General features: G+C 38.3%; 1 protein-coding gene across 2 annotated transcripts in view; it reads left to right on the top strand.

Moving 5' to 3' along the window:
* arid1ab (AT-rich interactive domain 1Ab) overlaps nt 1–23,549 on the top strand; it is a 53,400-nt gene that overhangs the window by 8,015 nt on the left and 21,836 nt on the right. The window contains exons 2-4 of one of the 2 annotated variants that reach the window (XM_072675437.1): nt 10,778–10,990; nt 12,405–12,971; nt 13,678–13,794. The exons of the other annotated variant lie outside the window; for it this stretch is intronic. Of the exons in view, the coding sequence (XP_072531538.1) occupies nt 10,778–10,990; nt 12,405–12,971; nt 13,678–13,794 (897 nt within the window). The remainder of the gene's footprint in view (nt 1–10,777; nt 10,991–12,404; nt 12,972–13,677; nt 13,795–23,549) is intronic. 2 annotated transcript variants of the gene reach the window in all.

The raw sequence follows: 23,549 nt of genomic DNA, 5'->3' as shown, positions 1-23,549 counted from the left end.
CGCTTTGATGCCTTTGGTTCATGCTTCGTTCATACTTGCATACAAACTATACCAGAATTCATTCGGAAACTGAGACCCACCTGCTCAGTTGGTCATGGTCTGCTTGTTTGATGTTCGAAAGTGTTCACGCTTACTGTAAAGTAAGAGTTTTTAACATTGTATTAATATAGTTAACACATACTATTTTGATCTACAGTTTTGATATCAGAAATATAAGTATGAGCGAAATCCCTCGATTTCCTCAAGTTCGCTTAATTATTTTTCAGGTTTTTGCCAGTAATCAAAATTTAAGCTAAGAGGACAAAATGAGGCATTGAGTCTCATGGTTCAAGAACTATGGGCCAAAATGTGAGTTAATGTCTATATGCCTGATAAGTTGCACAAAACTACACTACCTTCCAGATTTGGTGTTTGGATGTTGTGCAGTTTTGGCAAATGCATTTTGGGTCTGTATTAACCTTGGGAGCTGGAAAGCAGAATAAGAAGTGCTGAATGAGCTAGCAGAGGATGTCAGAACTTTTGACCATCCGTTTGTTTGACTGACACTGTGGAAATAAGGTTTTTGCTTCTTATTCTAAATACCTTTTGAGTTGGTTGGCTGTATTACCTATTTATTTATGCACTCTTAACTGTAACATTGTTGCTGTAAATCACATACACAATCCCCGGAATCCAGTTGGTCGTAGATAATTGTTTGCGGGGGAAATACCTGATGTTCTCTGCATTTATGAATATTACAATTTTCTGGCCATAATGTTTGTATTCAGACATGCCTGAACATTCCTGTGCATGCATGTACAATTTGCAAATGTTTAATTCAATTTCTGTAGTTTGTAGTGTAATTTTAAAGACAAACTGGGGGGGGACGACTGCCATTTTTTGCCTCGTCAATGGTCCTATTCAGTATAACCCTTTCATGGCCTTCAAAAGGCAAACTTCTTGTTTCTCTGTAATCTGTTTCTCTCTTTTACCTTGTGATGTTTACCTTTGTCAGCGTGTGTAAGGGGCATGGGAAATTTAAACTGACCAATAATATTGGAGCATGTTTTCCCTTCTCCGCCACTGAATCAAATTCTGACTATGGAGGTGGATTGTATTGTTGTCTTGTTTATTTTATTTTAGGACCGGCTTCACCTTTCTTTGTACGTAAAATGTAATCAACTATTTCAAAATTAATTGCGCAGCTCAAGCACAAGCTGTTTGAATCTAGTAGAATGACTCGTCCAGCGTTTTTCTCTTATGTCAGTTTGTGTTGGCCTTTCAGCATAAGCAGACAGATCAAGTACGTAAAGATGTTGGTGATATGGAGTTTTGCTTTCGTATAATGAGTTGCCGCATCTTCACGTCACCAGCATTTAACCTGATGCGGCGCGTTCGCAAATGGTTGATATTCTCACAGAAGAAAATAAATGCATAATTCACTGAGTGATGCAATAAAATGTAATGTAGTTCATGTGAGTTGGCAATAAGGCAGCTTCATTTGTATTAGTTGGTGAATACATGGGAGCATGCATTCTGCAGGAGGTTTTCTGAAATGGTTTTGAGGAGCTCCAAAAGTTTGTGATGTACTGCAAAAAGATTTAGCATGCTGTCCAACCTATGCGATATTGAAGCATTTAGTCAATATGAGAATGAGACCATGTTAAATTCCTGTTAATTCCTTTTATGTCTGATATTTATTAACAGTTCAGGTATGGGTTCAGATCATTTGCATTTATATATTCAATACCAGTGCAGCTTTGATTTATTTTTATTTTTTTTTGTGTGTGTGGGGGGTGGTGGTAAAGCTTTTGATTTTTTTTGTTTTGATCTAGTCTCTTTCTAGACTCTATCAGGTAATCTATTGATTATTTTGGCGAGGTTTCTAAACTATTCATTTTCATAAATTTTCTTTGGCAAACCTACAAAAAAGGTTTATATATTGAGTGCAAAACTGTAGGTTTAAACAAGAATTTTAGCATATAATAGTCAGTGGTGCAGTGGCATATTTATACCCCTCATCAAAGTGTTGGATATATTGTATTTATGCCACTCCATGCATAAAGAAATATATTTTAAAGAGTCAATCCCAAAGCGCATAACACACACTTGTGCCATCATTTAACATAAAAGCCCAGATTCTACTGAAACAACACTGTTAGTCTTCATGGTGATGCATGTGTATGTTTTTGTTTTGTGTTGTCCTTTTTGTACGCATGTGCTGCTGGGGTATGCCTTTGAAACTTTGTCCAGTATACAAACAACCTTTTTTCAAAACCTTATTTCACAACAGTTGCACTGTAGCCCTTGTTAATTTTAAAACTTTATCTTTGAATTCAGCCGGACTGGAGCCAAAAATGACTGACCTTATTCAGCAGTTATGTAGTGGTAATAAGGAAAAGCATTTGAGTGTTTTCAATACCTACATTTCTAGTCACTTAAAAATAATAATAAAAATGAAAATACTGTCTAAACAATGCATCTGCTTGAAATATTGACATAGACGCATTTTCAGTTAATAATACTATAATACTACAAATGATTTGACACATTTTAAACACTGCACCACATCCAGTTTTTTTTTGTCCTCTTTGTAATGAAACATGGTAGGTCAGTGGTCTAGATGTACTTCATGATCTACTCAGAAATCATTTTCATGACACGCTTTTTACCTTGCATTTATCACGATGGCCGGATTTATTTTTCAGTTAAAATGCATTATCTGAATTTCTTCTGTCTCAAGTAAATAAAAAAATGTTGGCAAGACACTATAGAAGCAAGTTTAAATAGCTTAATGCCCAGACATTCCATTTAGTAATTACATAAGTGCACTGATTAGTGTTTGTTTATTTCCATTTTAAACAAATTTTATTCATTGCTCACTTGGTAAAAGGCTTGATAACCATCTAATAACTTAAGTGTTGAGCTTCTTATTGCAGCAAAAGTGCTGTCTAGTGACCCCATGAGACGCAGTCTGACATTTTCAACTCCTAATATCCAGATGCAAACATGAGGTCTGTTGCACAGTGTACATAGACACACACACTGAGGATTTGCATGCCTGGTGTCTAATTTTAGCCACGGGCCAATGTGCAAACATCATTCATAGAAAACAAACATATCCGTTATGGCACACTTTTAAAACGGCGCCTCTGCCAAATTAGCTGTCAGCAGCAGTTTCTGTTGGAGATGGACGGCGTGGCGTGGCGTGGCGTGGCGTGGCGTGTGTGTGTGTGTGTGTGTGTGTGTGTGTGTGTGTGTGTGTGTGTGTGTGTGTGTGTGTGTGTGTTCAGAGAGATGTACTGTTTTCTTCACTGTAAATCTCCCGTTTAAGATTTGCCCAAGTTCTCAATTGGGTTCAGGTCAGGTAAGGAAGGAGGCAATGTCATAAGTTTTTCATCTTAAGTTCCTTTACTGGCTGGCCATGCAGAGGATGGAATACTATACATACTTGGATGCATGTGATGGAGCATAGTCTTTTTGAAAGATGCTTTTGAGCCCATCTTCAACCTAAAAAGGTCCAATCAGCTCATCTTTAAAAAATACTAGCCCATACCACTACCCCACCTCCACCTTGCTGGTGTCTGGCTCGAAGTGGAGCTCGGTGTCTGTTACTTATCCAGCCACAAGCCTCTCCATCTGGTCCACCAGGAGTCGCTTGCTTTTTCAGTCCATAAAACTTTCAGATATTTCATGGACCAGTCTAGACGCTTCAGCTTATGTGTCTTGTTCTGTAGTGGTCAGGTTTTAGCCTTCCTTACGTTGGCCATGTCTCTAAACACTGAACATCTTGTACTTCTTGGTACTCCAGGAAGGTTGCAGTTCTGGAATATGACAGAACTGGAATATAATGGGTTCCTGGTAGCTTCACGTTTCTCTCCCTTTGTGATCCACTGTGCATTAAGTGTGCTCCTCACCTGATGTATTGACATTGATTTTTTTACGCCTTCTTGAAAACCTTCATCCCAACTTTGCATAACTTTAAATTTGGATGGATGGGCTTGGATGATAATGGGTGGGAACAGGTTGACCTGTAATGCAGTGCACGCATGGTCTTGGGATGTTGCTTAGTTACTTCATTTTTTTTTTTTTTTTTACGAGATTAAACCGGGCTGTAATTGAATGTTCTGAAACTCTTGGAATATATACTGCCATATTGTTTCATATTTGTGTTGGGCATGTGATTGAACAGAACAATAGTCTTGTGCAGTGTGTGCCTGGGACATGTGGCTGTGTGGAGGATTAAATTAGCAGCAGTTGTTTATCGTCTGCCCCTCGTCCATCTGTCTGATTCTGAAGAGACAACACTTTCGCTGCGATCAGGCACCACTCCACCAACACCACTCTTAAAAAAAAAAAACAAAAAAAAACAACAAGCAGGTCTATCTCAATTTTTTGTAAATCATATAAATTGATGAACTAACTTAAGTAGCTGTTTGGAAGCGAGTTATTTGTATCACTCACAGGGTTTATAAAGTTGAGTCCACATTTGAATGTGTGGAAATCAACCTTTATACAAGAAATAATACAGATGAATTTTATATATATATATATATATATATATATATATATATATATATATATATATATATATATATATATATATATATATATATATAAATTGACAGACAGACAAAACCTTTGTAATTCTCATTGAGGGCACTTCACACTCAAAAATCTTCCACCTCTTTGCCTTTTACCCAGCAGATAGTGACACAATCCACTCAGCAGAACCTTGTCTGCCAAGAGTGCTTGACTTTTCTCTATGCAGATTAGCCATGTGCTAATTGCAGGCGCTTGCTTGCTTATTTATTCAGACCATTGTGAGTGAAGGAATCTTTCGTTTCATTGATTTATCGCATACTAGATGGGCAGAGAATCTAGCACATTGTAAAGTATAGTACTATTGTAAAGGCATTTTATACTATGTTTTCTGCTCTTCTGCATAGAATTAAACTATACTAAATGAACAAAAATTTATCATACTATTGTTGCAGAAAAAATCCCCGATAAGGTGTTTTATCGGGTTGAGGTCAGGACTCTGTGCTAGGGATGCACCGATTCAGTTTTTTAATTCTGTTACATAAACTTTGCATATCGGTCGATACCCTGTACCATTGCTGAATTAATAAACTGTTTACCTCACCATGTGAGAGAGACTTAAGGCATCAGGATGACTTAAACATTACTCCATATAACAAATTACCACAGATATGAATGTACTAAATTGCCATTTGTAATTTTTATTTTTGCACATTTAATGCAGTTTCACACCAACAAATTAAAGCGAGAGGTAATTATCCAATACCTGATCCAGCAGATTTAGTTAATATCGGGACTGATATCTCTACTCTGTGCAGTCCAGTCAAGTTTTTCTACACCAAACTAACTCATCCATGTCATTGTTGACTGATGCCCAGTTATGTTGGAAGGGGTTATCCTCAAACTGTTTCCCCAAAGTTAGAGGCATTAATTGACACAATACAGTCAGATAAGTACCGTTTCGCAAAACCCAGAAGGAGAAGCGTAATTAGTCACTTCAGAGAATATGTCCAGTGACTGGCGTGCCTTACACCACTTCATCCAACGCTTTGCTATGCACTAGGTGATGTAAAAGTTGAATGTAGCTGCTCTGCCATAGAAACCCATTTCATGAAGCTGAGTGAACACTTTTTATGTAATATTGTGTACATTGAGCCCATCAATATTTTGTGTGTGTGTGTGTGTGTGTGTGTCCCCTACCTTCTAATCCAAGGAATTGTGCAGTGACCTCCTGACCTGTCTTTTTTTTTTTTTTTTACAAATTTCATTACAGCTTCCCCTGTTTAATTATATGGGATGTTGAAAGGCAGGAGTATTTAATGTATGTGTCATCTGTGTTGATGCTTAAGTAGTCAGAAAAAGTTGAAAAGAATTGAATATGTCTCACCCGTGTAATGACAATATTAACCTTGTGTCACGTGTAACTAGTTTACTGTTCTAGTGAGTGTGGCAGAACTGCTTGGCTCTGAGGGTTGGTTGCATCATTGTTGTCTTGTTGTGGTTTGTCTGAGGTCAAGAGTTCAGAAGAGGTCACTGCTGTGACTGTGTGTACAGCTTTGCTAAGCATATATGTGCATCTAGTGCAGAGAGAGCTTAGAGGTGTCAGTTCTTCCCAGCCTGGTGCAGGTCTACAATTTTGTTTCTGGTGTCCTTCGACAGTTCTTTGGTCTTCACCATAGTGGAGTTTGGAGTGTGACTGTTTGAGGTTGTGGGCAGGTGTCTTTTATACTGTTAACAAGATCAAACAGGTGCCATTAATACAGGTAATGAGTGGAGGACAGAGAAGCCTCTTAAAGAAGTTACAGGTCTGTGACAGCCAGAAATCTTGCTTGCTTGTAGGTGACCAAGTAATTATTTTCCACCATTATTTGCAAATAAAATCTTTAAAAATCAGACAATGTGATTTTCTGATTTTTTTTTTTTTTCTTTCTCATTTTGTCTCATAGTTGAGGTCTACCTATGATGTCAATAACAGGCTTCTCTCATTTTTTTAAGTGGGAGAACTTGCACATTTGGTGACTGACTAAATACTTTTTTCCCCCCATTGTATATTACCCTTTACTGGTGTAAGAATGCTGCATGCTAACTAACCTGACAACTTAGCATGCTGACGCAGTTGCCATGGGAATGAACTGGGAATTAATGGGAGTAAATGGGAATAGCTAAAGGTGAGAAACTTGCATATAGTTGAAAAATATACATATTGAAGCATAATCTTGGCTAAAATAATTAGATATGTTATCAAAACGGTTAAATGGCAAAGCTGCTTCTCAATCCCAGGCACATGGCACATTACACACTGAAGGGCTATTGGGACCACACTGCCTGTATTCACTGTTCATTCCTCAATCACATGTACAACATATGTGCAGATGATTTCAAGAAATATTCCCATAATGACCCATTTATTTCCATATGCATATAGTCCATACCAGACATACTGTGTTAGGGTTGTTTTGTTTTTTAATAGATTTGATAAATATCGTGCCAATTATGTTATGGTCGTAAAGTTGCAGAATTCCTGTTTACCAAGCGATTTGTTTATGGTTTATTAAGATATTGTTATTGATGTATATTGAGGACCTGACAGGGGGGTATGTAGGTGCTTAGGTCATTTAGGAAATAAACAAAACCAAAATGCTAAAATTTGTATACGTCTTTTCTATCTGATTAGCATTTTAGATGGCTCCATTTGGTTTAGCTTTCTGCAGTATATTTCCTAATAAATGAATACATACCATAATGTTGTGTTGCCCTAAATTGCTGTATAGGACTTTAGGTAATATGCTATTCATGTAAAATTCTGGGAGACCATGCAGGAGTGTCCCAAGCGACGCATTTAACTGGAAGAAGTACGTAGCAATTTTGTTTGTCCTGTTGTCATTTGGAGCTGATCAGAAAATAAAGTAGATTAAATAGGGTTGAACAGTGCAGGGTTGGCAATATGTTATAGAACATTATGGCAATACAGTTCATGGTTACGTGAGTGCTTGAAGAACTGAAGAGAACGTTTTTTTTTTTTGGCTGTCCCCTTTGTCAACTTTAACATTTTCATGAACCTTGAAATGTAAATTTGGAGATGCAAGTTGTATGTAGTTTCAAATATTCAAGTATTATGTGTTGTGCATGGAATGGTTTATTCTGTTTTTACAGTTATGTCCACTGAAATGTGAGCTAATGCAGTTTCTCCCTTATACAGTATATTGTGTAAATTAGCACTACATCTACCTGGATTAGCGTTGTAGACAAGTTTTGTGTTACTGATACTGTACAATAAATAATAAGCAGACTCGTAAGCACTATAACACCAATTACGAAAGCCTGTTCTTCCCTTCTGGAGTGCGATAAATTCATTGACCATCAGATTTATCATTATAATTTACCAATGTAATTTTTATGATTGCATGTCCTCGTTTTCCACACTTAGGACCATATCAGTTTTACACTGGCTAAAGTATAAAACTGGTTTTTGATCAGTACGAAAGCACAGCCTTCTCCCAGGCAGCACTTGCATTCTGTGGTTGGACTTCTGTCATTCATCCAGTGCCAAGAGTGCTTTATTAAAGCTGCAGGAGGAGCAGGGCTGGCTCTGATTCAGACACACATACACACCCACATGCACACACAGCTGGGACCTGTTACACTCTCACAGACAGGCTGCCCTGTGTCTCACAGCTATAAATAGTTCTGGTGGTCTTCTTCAAGAAACCTAGGGGGTAGTGGGGGGGTGGGGGGTGTTGCTGATGCATGGCATGGCAGTATGCTGTTTGTGAGATGCTATTAGGGTGGGAGTGACAGAGAAGGAAAAGTATTAAGGGGACTGTTTGATGCCCTTTTCTTTTTAGAGGAGCAATTTCATCGAACACTGAGATTCAAATCTTGATGCAAACTATTAAGATGAGCTGTTATTTTTTTATTTAAGCATTTTACAAAGGAATAATTCAGCAAAAAATCTGATGAACATGATTCATCACTTGTTTTAGATGCAATCGAGTAGCAATTGGTCCCCCTTGACCTCCTTTAAATAACGAACCTTGTTTAAACAAAATTGGAACTACGTTATCTTTTATAAATGCCTGCTGTAGTACTGGACTGCAGTGTTACCACATACTGTGCTGAGGTAAAAGTGGTTATTCAAAATGGCTGCCACTATTCACTATTCCACTATTCAGATATGTGGTAGGAGATTCTTTTTGTCGCTATTGTCTAAAGTCTATTGAACTGTACAAAAAAGGAGATCTGGATGTGTTTGACACTCTTAGTCCAGTGTTTTGTTAGCAATGTTAGCCTAGCATCTACTGTTCTAAACAAAAAGAGGCAAACCTCAGATATATCAAACACCTTGTCTGAACAGCAGCATGTGAGGTTAGTGATAAATCCTGGACAAACTATTACTTTTAGACTGGGATATCCCAATCAAGTTTGATTATTCTCTTGATTCTTAATATCAGCTATTCTGATCATTTGCTTTCGTATAAGTAATACAGCCACAAGGTTTAGATAAGATGTGCTGCTGATTAATACTGCATGAAAATCACTCTTTTTCTCTTTTTTTTTCTATGAGACATTCTGGACTGCCTGGTTTGTTGATTAATGGTGTGAAAGTAAATTATTTTAGAATTGTATGTTTAATTTAACTCTAGCAGTTATTCTGAATGGGTTTTTGTGTCTTGTCTTAAAATTATTTAACTTTTTTTTATGTAATCATCTCTTTAAAAATTCAGACATTATTCACTATTATACAAAAATAAAACAGGAATTACTGTTAACACTGAGGGTATGTCATAGCAACCACTTACCAGAAAGAGTATGTTTTTTTTTTTTTTGTTTTTTTTTTACTTGATTACCAGACCTAAAACTTAAAGTAGAATGGAATTACTTAATCACTAGGGTATTATGTGGTTAAGGCTTGTGTATTTTAGCACAGATTTAGTGCCAGGAGAAAGAAAATATTTACAGGCTTTAGCAGCAGGTTAGTTTAAGCTATTCCCATCACTTTAAAGTAAATAAAAAAAAATATAATGTGCTATCTAACCTAATTTATGCTGGGCGGTTGGATGCATCTGCACTTGGTAACCTGTGACTTGCAAACTGACCTCAATCTGACCTGTAAAGAAATGCATGCATGCACAGCAGTCTAAACAGATCACTTTTTTCCCTTCCTTTCTAACTCTTTTAATTCACCATTTAATGTTGTGATGTCAGCAGACAATTATAGTTAATGTAAATTAACATTTGATATTTCTTCTGGTGGATATGATCAGATCTGTAGATTAGATTAATGTCTTTGTTCATGACAATCTGAAGAGTTTGGAGACTACAGCTGATGTCAGGTTCACACACGTCGATCTTGTCTGCATCTTACTGCTCCAGTTTTTCCACTGCTGAAGCATGTTACTGTAACTATTTGTACTAGTAATATGTTGGATTTCTCATCCAATCCAAGTTTTTAATATAAAGTTCATCACCTGTCTTTCTTTAAACTCGTGGTTGTAAAATGTACAAATTTAATCTGGAAAACTATAACAGAGAAATGGTACAGAATGCTCTAGAATTTCACTGCTTTTACATAACGTGTAAAAAGCTGAAACAAAATTACCCATGTCTGTTCTGAATGATTTGGATTATTTCATAATGATTAAGAAACGTAAATTAAATGAGTACTGTTTCTAAAATCTGATTTGGATTAAATTTGGAATGGGAATGGAAAGTTTTGGTTACTAACAGTATTTAGTTCTGTTATTGAATAAAATGTGATGGATTGTAAAGTTCATGCATAATTATAATTGATGTATTTTTAATAAATTTATGCTGAGTGGTAGTTTTTGTCATCAAATTATTTTCCTTAGTTTGCTTAAATCATGTACAACCTCAGTTTTGTTTTAAGAAATGTTGTGCATTTAATGTTGACTAAATCTAAAAACACCTTTACAAGTTACAAGTCAGTTCCTTTTACAAGCAGGGGCTGCTCTTACAGAGCATGTTTTTACCTAGATCTTTCAGTTTCACTAAACCACCACATACAACCATGCTCAGTTTGTTTTTTGATTGTGATCAGCTTTTCGTGTATTCGATTTGTTAAGAAAAAAAAAAACAATTGTAGTATGTGTAGTACAACTTCTTGTTTCTCTTATGAAAAGCAGAATGCGATTCCATGCAATTAACTTTTTGCAAAAAAGGTTGATTTTTACTACTTTTGTGGGTAACTCCTGGCTTTTCTTCTTTCTTGTCTCCTTGTTCTTTACTGTGTGCTTAGCCCCCAAGCCCAATGGACCAGGTAGGGAAGACCAGGGGTCAGCATTATGGAGCAGGAAACCCCTACTCTCAGTCGCAGGGGCCTCCCCCAGGGGCCCAGCAAGGACCTCCATATTCTGGGCAGAGTTATGGACCTCCAGGACCCCAAAGGTACCCCATGGGCATGCAGGGGCGCACCCCAGTAGCTATGGGTGGCATGCAGTATGGACAGCAGGTGAGCTTTAGTTGATAAACTGACTTATCTAGTTATTAAGCTGACCATTCTTAAAACAACCCCCAAAGCAATCATTGTGTGTTGTAGCTCAGAGTGACGTTCCTTTAAGCCTCCAGCTGCTTTGGTGCAGACAGACAAAAATGCAGACGTTGTGCACAGGTGTTCATGTGCTTTGCAATTATGCTTCTCTTCCCTCTATTGTTCAGACTTGCGCTCTGCTCATTTAAGTGTGTTTGAATCAATACAGAGCAACAGGTGGTAATTATTATTATATATATATAATTTAAGAGATGGCCATATAGCTATGTTTTTTATTTACATTTGATACAAAAAAGCTTAAATATGGACATGTCACACATGGGCATTTGTTAATTTTGCCACAGACTCTTTCGGTGTTGGTAATTTTTATGTAAGGAGGACAGCTTGTAATCCAGTTTCAGACAAACTAAAAGATAAAACAGCTTTGAAAATGTATGTGTGTGTGCATTAGAGGTCGACCAATATGTTGGGCTGACATTTGCCCTTTTTTTTTTTTTTATATATATTGACATCTGCTGATATCCGTGTTTAGTAGCGGCCATTTAAAGTTAGGTTTGTTCACAGTTAGACTGTTTTATATAAAAATGCATAAAGTTGTTTGCAGCACTACTATTTTTGTTTTTTTAGTTCTAAAATGTTGTACATCCTGTTGTTGTGACCTTTTAGCATGCGAATAAAGCGAAAAACGTCTAGATATTGGCCAAAAAAAAAAATCAGCAAAGCGTATCGGCCATCGGCTGACCTCTAAACATTGGCATTGGTTATAGAAAAAAACTCATATTGGTCGGTCTCTAGTGTATGTATGTTGTAGACGTGCTAATATTTATTTAATCTCTTTTAAGTATTTAAATCATTACATGCTGTACATTGGCATCAGATGTATGTTAAATTTGAAGGAGAACTGTTTATGCACTTGTGACCTGTGATAAAGGTCACAAGTGCTTGTTTGATTGGTTTATTGCAAACAGCTGTAACTGTTGTAATAGGGGTCGAATAATTTCAATTGCAACTGTTGCTATCAATCCAGTCGTCTCTTTTAATAAATGTTTACACATGTAGCATGTGACATGCTGTAAAAACAGTCTAATCCCAACCCCCCACCAAAAAAAAAAAAAACACACTATAGAATTTTGTATGGCAGCTAAATTTCAAGTGACTGGCTTAAAATGTCTTATTTTTGTGTCAAACTCTCCTATCCCTGTTTAGATGTAATTTATATAATATTGTATTATATTACACCTAATATATAATATTAGGTGTAATATGAAAACATTAGTGTTTTGTTGGTGACTTGAAAAGCTGTTACAAACAAATGCTGAATATTTGTGTTGGCTGTGAAATGATGGGATGTTTATTATGCTGTTTTTCACTATAGATGAGTTATGGTCAACATGGCCCTGGAGGTTACGGCCAAAGCCAGGGGGGGTACTATGGCCAGCAGGGTCCTCCTCCTCACGGAGGTCCACAGCAGTCTCCCTACCCTCAGCAGCACCCAAGTGGCCCCAGTTCCCAGCATCCATACTCCCAAACACCTTCTGGCCCCCCTCATCCACAGGGAGGTGCCCCTTATACCCAGTCCCAAGGACCTCCACAGGGCCCCCCCCAGGGCCAACCTCCATATACACAGCCTCCACAGTCCCAAGCTGGCCAGGCACCCTATCCTCAGTCCCAGGCTCAGTCCCAGGGCCCAACTCAGTCAACACAGGGTCCCCAGTCACAGCCTGGATACTCTCAACCCTCACCTGGTCCTGTTCAGCCTCCCCAGCAGCAGCCCCCCTCTCAGCAACAGCAGCAGCAGATTCCACCTCAACAGCAACAGCAGCCCCCTCAGCAGTCTCAGCAGCCCCCAGGGCATGGCCAACCCTCGCCATACCCACAGACCCCACCACTGCAGCCTCAGCAGCAGCAGTCACCCTTCCAGCGCTTTCCACCTCCCCCACAAGTAAGAGCCCCCTTTGTTTTTCTGGATTAGTGAGCTTTACTGACTACAAATGGTAATTCTCAACAGTCAAATTTCTTTAACACAAACTGCAGAAATGCAATCAGAATGTAAATATTGTGAAAATTCTTCATTTAATTATGATGGTGTTTTCTTTTCAAATTTAGCAGTTCAGCTGCTCACTGTAGTATTACAGTGTATTGTATTAAGGTGACCTAAAAGTATTAAATAATTGCCCTGAAAGATGATCTGCTCATTGTAGACTATGTGCTTCTCCATCATAATTCTTTTTTTTGAAAACCACAAATTAAAGTTAAATTAAAAATTAAATAGGTAAACTTAGTGATGGCGAGTCTTAAAAATTTTGGGGGCAATGAAAGCAATTGGTCTAGTGGTACAGATAAGCAGCCACAGAAGAAATTGATGAAATGATGTGTGTGTGTTTGTGTGTGTTCTGCTAGCTCTTTTGCTAGTCAGATAAACAGGATGTTTACTTTTATTCCCAAACTCCCACTACTGGCAAAAGGTCAGAAGATGATTTTGACAAAGCACAGAGTGTCAAATTCATTTAGCACGCTACATACTGCCAGAGTCCTTACTTGATGTATGTAGTGTCTCAAAACAAAGTGTTACATGACTACAGCATTCTTCTTACAGCACTCTTGATCTCTGATTCACTGTCTGTATTTCTGTCTCCTTTATATACAAGGAGCTGTCCCAAGACTCCTTTAGTTCTCAGGCCTCTGCTCCTTCCTCGAACCAGCCCATGGCCTCCAGTAAGAGTGGTACGGAGGACAGCATGCAGGGACGCCCATCCAGCCTACCAGTAAGTCCTCCACCCCATCCCCATGCAAAACTGAGTTCGAAAAGCAAGTCAATGCTTCAAAATTAAAGAGCCTAAATTAAACACTGTTTAATGTTTAGGAACACAAGTTGTCGTACAAGTGAATGCCCAAGGAAGTATATTTTTTTTGAGGGGGGGGGTCCATGTGTTGTAGTAATTATTATTTTTTTATTATTAAAGGAAAACTTCCTAGACAAAACTCCTGTATTGGCACTGCAATTCATATTTCTTACTGTACTGTCCTGAACAGATCTCATGTAAAGCTTTTGCACACTTGCTTGTGTGTTCTTTGACTGGGGGCTCCATGTGTCAATTATGACTTGAAGCCAGGATGGTACTGGGAGGGAAGGCAAAAGTTTGTATATTGGGAATGCAAAGGGTTTGAATGTGAATCAGTAATTGTTGTTTTTTGTTATCAAGCTGTAACAAGCAGGAATTTAATAACCCCAGGAATAAATCTATATCTATCTTGGAATGGTACGCGCACTCACAATGTGTGATGAACTTCAAACGCAGACTGAAGACCCACCTCTTCCGAGAATACTTGGGCGAATAGTAGGGTACTATTGTCTTCATATTGACTTGTGTTTAGTAGTGTCTAAGCTTAGAGGTATCTTTGAATTTTTAGTCTATTCAAACTAGCTATGGTTATTCTTGAGTAAATCGTGAAGCACTTTTGTAAGTCTCTCTGGATAAGTGTTTGCTGAATGCCGTAAATGAACTGTTCGAATGAGCTTTGTTTTTCTTCAAGTGGGGTGGTAGTGAAGGAGTAGTTTGGAGTTGATGCTTACCTTGTATTAAGTACAGTTAAAACCTGAATTTTTGTGATCCGAAAAGAGCAGCAGGCATCATGTCAGTTCTAATGCAGACCATATACCTGGCTTCCTCTGCAAAATATTTATATATATATATAAAAAGGGTTTGCACCTCTTGAGGATTATAAAGAAATTCCCTGCAGGGGTGTGTGTGAGCATCTGTTTTCATTGGTTAGCAAATGACCCTGTCGGGGAATGCAAATTATAAGAAAATAAATAAGAAATTATATATTTTAATGGGAAAAACCAAGAGTAAGCAAGAGTGAATGAGACTCTAGTAGTGGAGGACAGGAGGAAGGAAAATGGCTAGTGTGTAAAATGGAGAGAGGGACGTGTGAATGTGTGTGCACAATCTGTGCCAGTGGGGATGCCCTCAGGATGTGGTTCCCATTTCTTTTATTTATTTGTTTTTGTTGAGTCCAGCCCATGGCCAAAGCAGGTCAGGGTTTTTTTTTCTCCCAGGGAATCCTTTGCTTTAGAGGAAATTGGCTTTAAATGAACACAGGGTGATGGGTGAAATAGGCAAATTATTGTCCTTCTCTCATGCCATAATGATTTTACTGCTAATACCCCGGTCAAGGTTTTTTTTACCCTCCGATCCAATTCTCTTAATGCCAACAACTGTCCAATACCAATCTGATCTTTGTGTTTCAGTAAGTAATCCAGCCCCACAGTTTAGGTAAACTGTGCTAATCCATGCTAGTAAACAGCCGTAAAATCATTATTGTAGTACCAGTTTCTGGTCTTCTTTGTTTGGAGCAACTTTTTAAACAATTATTTAGTGTTATAGTGCTTAATATCTTACATTCCAGTCTGACTGACCGACCTGACCATTCAGTTCCCAGTTCCTCTACAACTCTGCCATCAGGTCACGTTAGTTTGTGTGTACATTAGCCTCCTTCTTGGTTCTGAATGCGCCATTCAGATCTGGTTTAGTTCCACATAGTCTGGTTTCTAATCAGGTGGAATTCAGGAGTAAATGAGATGGGAGGAACGTTAGATCTTCCCAAATTGAGATAATGGGATAAAATGTGTCGTCGCAGAACTACAACAAACTGGGTGGTTTTTGGCAGCGTGGACAAAAATACCAGAAAATAGATCATCTAACACACTCTCCTGCTGCTCGCTCATTTACAGCGAGGCTCTGAGCAAACTCGAAGCTAAAGTTTTTCTCTTTCCCGAACTTTCTGTTCCACCTTAAATGATGCAGCAGTTATGCTCTGACATTGAAATGGACTCAGTGGAACTGCGACACTATTTAAGATGGAATTTATACGTTGTCTAATAATCTAAACTTTTGTTTTAGCTGCTAACTGTTAACATCCGCACTGATCAGTTTAAATAAATCTCTGTTTAGTTTTCCTCACCGGAACAAAGTCCCAGATGAACTCTGTCTTGGGTAGCTTTCCAAAAAATTAGAAGGTTGCCTGCACCAGCTATGGATTGTCTATTAATGGGGCCTAGAGGACCCAAAATGACACCCTGCTAAAGAACGCCTAAGGATCTGAAGTGGATCGGAACCTTAAACGCAGATACCTGATTCATTAAAAATGCCCTCGATCCCGTGTCACTGGATTGATTGGGACATCCCTACTGCTAACTTAAGTGCTAACAAAGCGCTGGGCGCTCTGTAACGTTAAATTAAAATTGCCTTATTTATGTGCAAGAAATTAAAAGACTCATTATATTCATAATAGCACTCTGTTCCATTATATAGCAGAGTGTCTCTTGGCAAGAAAGTTTGGTTTATACAATTTACTCCTGGTTTAATATTCTACAGTTTGAAAAGGCAAATTGAAACAGTTTTTGTTCTATTCTATTCAGCACCTAAGACATCTTTACCACTTGGTGGCCCTGGTTTTTAATGAAGCATGCAATTTGTCTGTATTAAAGTACATTCGATGGTCAGTTTGTGTCTGGTCCCCAGTTAGGTAAAGATTGTAAGGTAAAAATGCTGATTAATTGTTAGTCACTCTAATTCCAATTATTGGTTCACGGATCGAATCCCATTTATTGATGAATTAAGTCAGCTTGTGATATTAATTTATTTTATTTTATTTCTTTCTTTCTTTTTTTTTCCCTCCCTGCACTCCACAATATATAGAAAGAATACTAAGTAGTGTGGACTGTTACTAGCCACTGCAAGTCATTTAGGAGACCATTGTAATGGGTCAAAGGCAGCTGTGAAAGTTGTGTTTTTTTTTTTTTGTTGTTTTTTTTTACTATTTTTGTCAGTCTGCCCTACTCAACTAATGTGAGTGGATGCGATTAGTTTATCTGGAGTGCACGGTTTAGAGATTTCCTGCTCGACCACATGATTTGATTTTGTCATTTAATAAATCAGCCTTTTCTTTAATTCATCTGACATGTTCTCTGCATTGCAGGAAGGTAAGGAACGCTTAGGAACACTAAGTATGCTATGTATTGTCCTGTGTATTCAAGGCTAGTGCTGTTCATTCATATTCAAATAATAATACAAAATTAAAGGCAAGTCAACAAATCATGAATTTTTGGTGCTTAATAACATGAGACTGAAATCTAGCCAACCGTCCAGGCGGATAACTGCAATGTGCTGGTATATTTCAAACAGGCTTGACTGGTTGAACTTGTTCTGGAATTGTTTTTGCTTCACTTGACAATGAGCAAATTCTATTCAGCAACACCTGCTTCTTGCAAAGGTGTGTGTGTGTGTGTGTGTGTGTGTGTGTGTGTGTGTGTGCTTGTGTGTGTGCTTGTGTGTGTGTGTTGGTACCCCTCGGTTAATGAAGAAAAACCCACAATGGTCACAGAAATAACTTGAATCTGACAAAAGTAGTAGTAATAAATAAAAATTCTATTAAAATGAAAAATAAAATTTTGAGTGAGTAAGAAACTCATTAAACAGGCCTGGACAAAAATGATGTGACCAAAGGGACATGTTAAATCAATGTGTGTACATGTAGTCACTGTGCTGTTTGGTGACCTGGTGTGTACCACACTTGACATGGACCAGGGGAAGCGAAGGAAAGAGTTGTCTCAGGAGATTAGAAAGAAAATTATAGACAAACATGTTAAAGGTTATAAGACCATCTCTAATCAGCTTGATGTTCCTGTGACTACAATTGAACATATTATTCAGAAATTTAAGATCCATGGGACTGTAGCCAACCTCCCTGGACGTGGCCGCAGGAGGAAAATTGATGACAGATCAAAGAGACGGATAATACGAATGGTAACAAAAGAGCCCAGAAAAACTTCTAAAGAGATTAAAGGTGAAGTTCAAGTTTACATCAGTGCTTGAACATCAGTGTCAGATCGTACCATTTGTCATTGTTTGAGCCAAAGTGGACTTCATGGGAGACGACCAAGGAGGACACCACTGTTGGAAACTAATCATTTACATTTACATTTATGGCAGTTAGCTGACGCTCTTATCCAGAGCGACTTACAAGGTGACTTGTATTACACAGGTGGGCCAATGTAGTGTTAGGAGTCTTGCCCAGGGACTCTTATTGGTGTAGCGCAGCATAGTCACCCAGACTGGGAATTGAACCCTGGTCTCCCACATGGTGTAATAGCTCACTGGCAGCTAGTGGTTTTATCTGTTGCGCCACACCAACCACCAACCAAATCATAAAAAAGCCAGACTGGAATTTGCCAAACTACATGTTGAGAAGCCCCAAAGCTTCTGGGAGAATGTCCTATGAACAGATGAGACAAAAATGGAACTTTTTGCCAAGGCTGTGTTCACAGACAGAAAAATGAAGCATATCAAGAAAAGAACACTGTCCCTACTGTGAAACATGGAGGATGCTCTGTTATGTTCTGGGGCTGCTTTGCTGCATCTGGCACAGGGTGTCTTGAATCTGTGCTGGGTACAATGAAATCTCAAGACTATCAAGTGATTCTAGAGAAAAATGTGCTGCACAGTGAAAGCGTGGTCTCAGTCGCAGGTCATGGGTCTTGCAACAGGATAATGACACAAAACACACAGCTAAAAACACCCAAGAAAGTCTAAGAGGAAAACCTTGGACTATTCTGAAGTGGCCTTCTATGAGCCCTGACCTACATTCTATTGAGCATCTTTGGAAGGAGCTAAAACATGCCATTTGGAAAAGGCACCCTTCAAACCTGAGACAACTGGAGCAGTTTGCTCATGAGGAGTGGGCCAAAATACGTCCTGAGAGGTACCGAAGTCTCATTGACAGTTAAAGGAATCGTTTGATTTCAGTGATTGCCTCAAAAGGTTGTGCAACAAAATATTAAGTTAAGGGTACCATCATTTCTGTCCAGACCTGTTTCATGAGTTTATTTTTTTAAATAATTCTGTTGTAGCATGGTTGAAAGGCAATGTCTGACTTTCATTGGTTACTTTTCATAGCATTTTTATTTATTATTACTTTTGTCAGATTCAAGTTATTTCTGTGACCATTGTGGGTTTTCATTTCATTAACCGAGGGATTCCAACAATTGTGTGTGTGTGTGTGTGTAAGCATTTTTGTTTCAGGTTCTGTAATTTTTTTTTAAAAGGGTCTTCACACTCACATTTTATTAATAGATGTAAATATTATGTAAAGAATGCATTGATTGAACCCCCATTGTGGGTTTTAGTAGTTGTCATAATTGCAGTTAACTACTTTTGAATGATCCTTTCTTCCCCCCGTTATAATCATTGTGCATTGTGGACTGGCCTGCCACCCAGAGTGTGTGTGTGTGTGTGTGTGTGTGTGTGTGTGTGTGTGTGTGTGTGTGTGTGTGTGTGTGTGTGTGTGTGTGTGTGTGTGTGTGTGTGTGTGTGTGTGTGTGTGTGTGTGATCTCTTTCACTCCTTAAAAGGGGGCTTTTGTACAATTTCCCCCCCCCCCTCACAGCACTGCTAATCCGGCTTTGTTCCCGCCCCTCTCAGGCACCTTAAACACTTCCCTAACTTCTGTTGTCCAATTTCTATTCATTCTGCTCCCCTCTATCGCACTTTAAATTTGTATCAATTTAACATGTATCTGTTTGTATTTTACACTCTTCTGTCTTCCTAATAACTCTCTACTCTTCTCCCCACATCTCTGGCTTGCTTGTTATTCGTTTTTTTCAGGCGAGGAGGGGAAGGTCACATGCTGATCACACACCCATTCAAGTGTTGTGTTTTGGTTTTGTTTTGTTTTTTCTTGCATGCTCTTTCCTCCTAGTTGAGAAGACTGATCTGGAGGTGCTTAATTCAGATGTGAATGTGATCCAGGGGGTCTCTTGACCTTGTGTGAAAGAGAAAAAAGGGCAAGCAGAGTAAACGCGTGAGAGGAACAAAAAGACAGCAGAGTCGTAAGGGATAAAGGGGATAAAAGGAGAGGTGTAATTGATTGTAAAAGCGGTATTGATGTGAGGGACTGTGGAGTTGGCAGTTCTGGCATTTTCACACAGGATCGTTAGTGGCTCTCGTCATGTAAAGATCATCCACATTTTGCCACCTCACTACCCCATATAGTCTAATATGGGAGCAGCAAAAACACAAACTCAAGATATCCGTGCAGCATAATGAGAGGCTTTCTGTCTATTTGAGTTTCTGTCTAAGCTATCATAAGTCTCTGCACAAACTTTTATACAGACAGAATGATTGTCACCACCTCAAACAGCATCCTTTGAATTTTTAAAGGGCCATATTATGCCTAAAACGATCCATTTATTTTTACATGACCTCTCATTATGCTTTTGAATTAAACAACTTGTCAAGTTTGTCTTGCTAGTTTGTCTTAGTGTTATGTCTTAATCAAAAAGCAGTCTTAAATACTGTGGACCTGACTGGGACCTAAGAGCTGTGACTTGGTTGGTTGGTTAAGGTAGGAGTTTAATGGGGGGGAGGTGCTTTTAAGTGTTGAAGTTGTCCATTTGAGTGGTCAGAGCAACCTCTATAACTATAAGTGCCTAGAATAATTCAGCCCAGATTGTCAAACACAACAGCTGAAGATACCAACTGTCACATGGATTTTTTTGGTGTAACTGTGACATAGAAATCATATAGCCTCAGTACTGAGAGTTCCAAGGAGTTCTGTATTGCTAAGGGCAATTTAAGGGTCATGGCTTTTGTTAAATCTGACATTGGTGTGTTGTCAGTTAAAAAAACAACAACAAAAAAGACGTAGTGAATGGTTTAGTTTGGTCCTTTTGGTCTGGGCTATGATCCAAGGAGCATTTTGCACCTGCAAGGCATCTCATTAGATTTTTCTCAGACTAAGAGCCATTAGTTCTAACGACAGCTAAGCTAATCTAAAGTTAGCATAAAGTATTGAAACGAAATAGCTTATATAATCTATATATCTCATTCTGCTCTGTGAACATGAGTGTGAACATGAGCTTCAAATTAGTTTAAACTGAAGTACAAGTTTAGTGTAAGTAGTTACAAAATGAATTTTAAAACAAATGTCAATGGTATTTCAGTGTTTAGTATTTGCTGTTTATCTCTAAAGGTCTGTCTATATCTGACTGCACAGCTCTGGTTTTGTGCTGTGCTTGGTGAGCCTGTGTAATTGCACTATTCAGGTTCAGGGGTGTGCTTCCTGTTGCTATTCTGGGGCCTGTGCTTCCTGCACATGAGCATGTCTTATTCAGGTTCAGGGGCCCATCTCTAGCTGTGCCTTTAGCCATTGTGCTGCTTTAACTGTAGGTCTCCTTCTGTATCAGTTTGTTAATTAATTAATTAATTAATTGATTAATGCAATTTAAGGAGGGAGGAAAGGAAATGCTGCAGATTCACCAACGACTAACCTGAAATTTAATGTGGTTTTCGTTCTCACCCCACACCTCCACCCACAACATCCCCCCCCCCCGCTCGCTCGCGCTTGCTCGCTCGCTTGCTCGCTCACACACCCACTCTGTTGTTTTATGCCCCTCCCCCCTCACTCATTCTCTGCCTCTCTGTAGCTTTGCTCTATCTCTGCCTCTCACCCCCCTCGTTTCTGTTGGCTGAGCGGACTGCGCCACAACAGCCAGTGCCTTACTGCAGCATTGCCTCCCTCTCTTTTCTAGGCTTCACTCGTACACTAGTTTCTTCTTTCTCTCCTAGCTAATGTTCTCTTACCCTCTCCTTTCGCTACACGGTTTTCCTTTTTGTTTCAGCTTGATCAATCTTTGTTGCTTAGGACTTGTATGGTGTGTATGCAGGACCAGTAACTCCAGCCCAACGCTCTCTGTAGAAGGGGCGTTGCTCTGGAGAAGAGGAGAGGAGGGAGACAGACCATGGTGTTTTTTTGTTTTTTTGTTTTTTTTTTTTGGGTTATGTTTTGTTTAGTTTTTCCCTCGCCCCTCTCTTCCCTCTTTTCAGGCAGGCGCCCAACCCCCAGTATTTTCTCCTCCCTGTCCTAGCCACTATTTGTTTTGCCTTTTTAAATGTATGGGGATATTTACAAATAACAGAGATTTTTTACAATATTGTTTAAGTGGTAACTTTCTTATTAGTAACTTTAAAATTATTATTTTTTGGGCACACTTCACATCATATTGCAGGATGTGCAATGTCACCTTAAGTTAAATTGAATCAAACATGTCATATTTTTTGCTGTTTGATTAAAAAAAAAAATACTACTGTTCTCGTATGCAATGGCAGATTATATCTGCCCAGTATCGATTATTTTACTCCAATCAGGGGCAAACTGTTAGCTTAGCTGTTTGTCAGTGTTTGTGTTTTACATTTTAACATCAAATTATATAAAAAAAAATAGTCTACATTTGTCTTATCAAATTTATGCTTTTTAGTTAATAATACTCCCACAAAAGTAGCATGTGTCATTTTATTTATCATTTTATTTCTTTATTTATTCGTTCGCTTGCTAACATGCATTACTGGTGTGTTCTTATAGTTGTTTTCAATGACAGGCTTAAAGAGTATTCAAGTGGAACACAAATGAAAAGATATAACACTCAAAATCCAGTATTTTTTTTTATTTCCATATTTTGATTACGTTGTTCATCAGCAGGTATTTTACCCTCTACAGTAGCATTTGTTCATTATTATTTTTGTTCATTATTATATTGTTCAGCATGGTCATTATTATGATGATTAATGCTGTGCTTGTAAAATACAGCATTTTTATAGTTTAAATTATATATTTTTCTTTATTTTATTACATGTATTAAATATTTAATTTATTATTAATTATTATTTTTATTGTTTTTATTATTTTACACTTATTTACATTGTTCACTATGCTTACAGACCGTCTCAAGTAAATGTTCAAATAGGCCTGTGTACCTTTTGCTATTTACGACCAGGTTAAAAATGTACCTTGAATCATTATAACAGCATGAACTATTGAAGTTGCTTGATATTTAATGCAATTTAATGCTTTTTTGATTCCACCTTGAGGGATATAAAACAGGCAGACAGGGCAGCTGCTTCCATCACTGAGATGTTTGTTCTATACTGTGCAGCCCCCCTACTGCTATTGTCACCCACACAAAAGGCTCCCTACACACACACACACACACGCGCATGTATGCACACAGACCACCCCTCCACACATCTCTGCCAGCCAGTTTTTCATTTATAATCAACATTAGTGCATCACTGTAGATAATGTTAGTATTCAAATAGTCTACCTGTTATTTTGATGATTATTGGAATGATCCATTAGAAACCATGCAAGGACTTTATCGAATATAGACATGGGTGTCTAATAGGTTTTCTTTCTTACTATAAGACATGCCAGTATGCGTTATCGTGCAATTTTTCATATATGTATTTTTTATCATTACTGAGCAGTTAAGTAATCAGGGCAGCCCTATTTCAGTTAACAGACTTTCCTCATTCCTCGTGTGCTTCCATATTTCTGTAGGTGCATGGTATACATGTAGTTGTGAAGCTGCACTAAAACACAGAAATGGCTGCTGTTTGAGGCAGGGGCCTCTTCCTCTTCCTCTGCCCAATCTCCATCTCCTTCTCTTCCACAGTCACACCAAG

Source organism: Salminus brasiliensis, chromosome 3 (genome assembly GCF_030463535.1).
Source record: "Salminus brasiliensis chromosome 3, fSalBra1.hap2, whole genome shotgun sequence".
Taxonomy (NCBI): domain Eukaryota; kingdom Metazoa; phylum Chordata; class Actinopteri; order Characiformes; family Bryconidae; genus Salminus; species Salminus brasiliensis.
The sequence above is the reverse complement of the archived record's forward strand: the minus strand, read 5'-3'. Positions and strand labels throughout refer to the sequence as shown.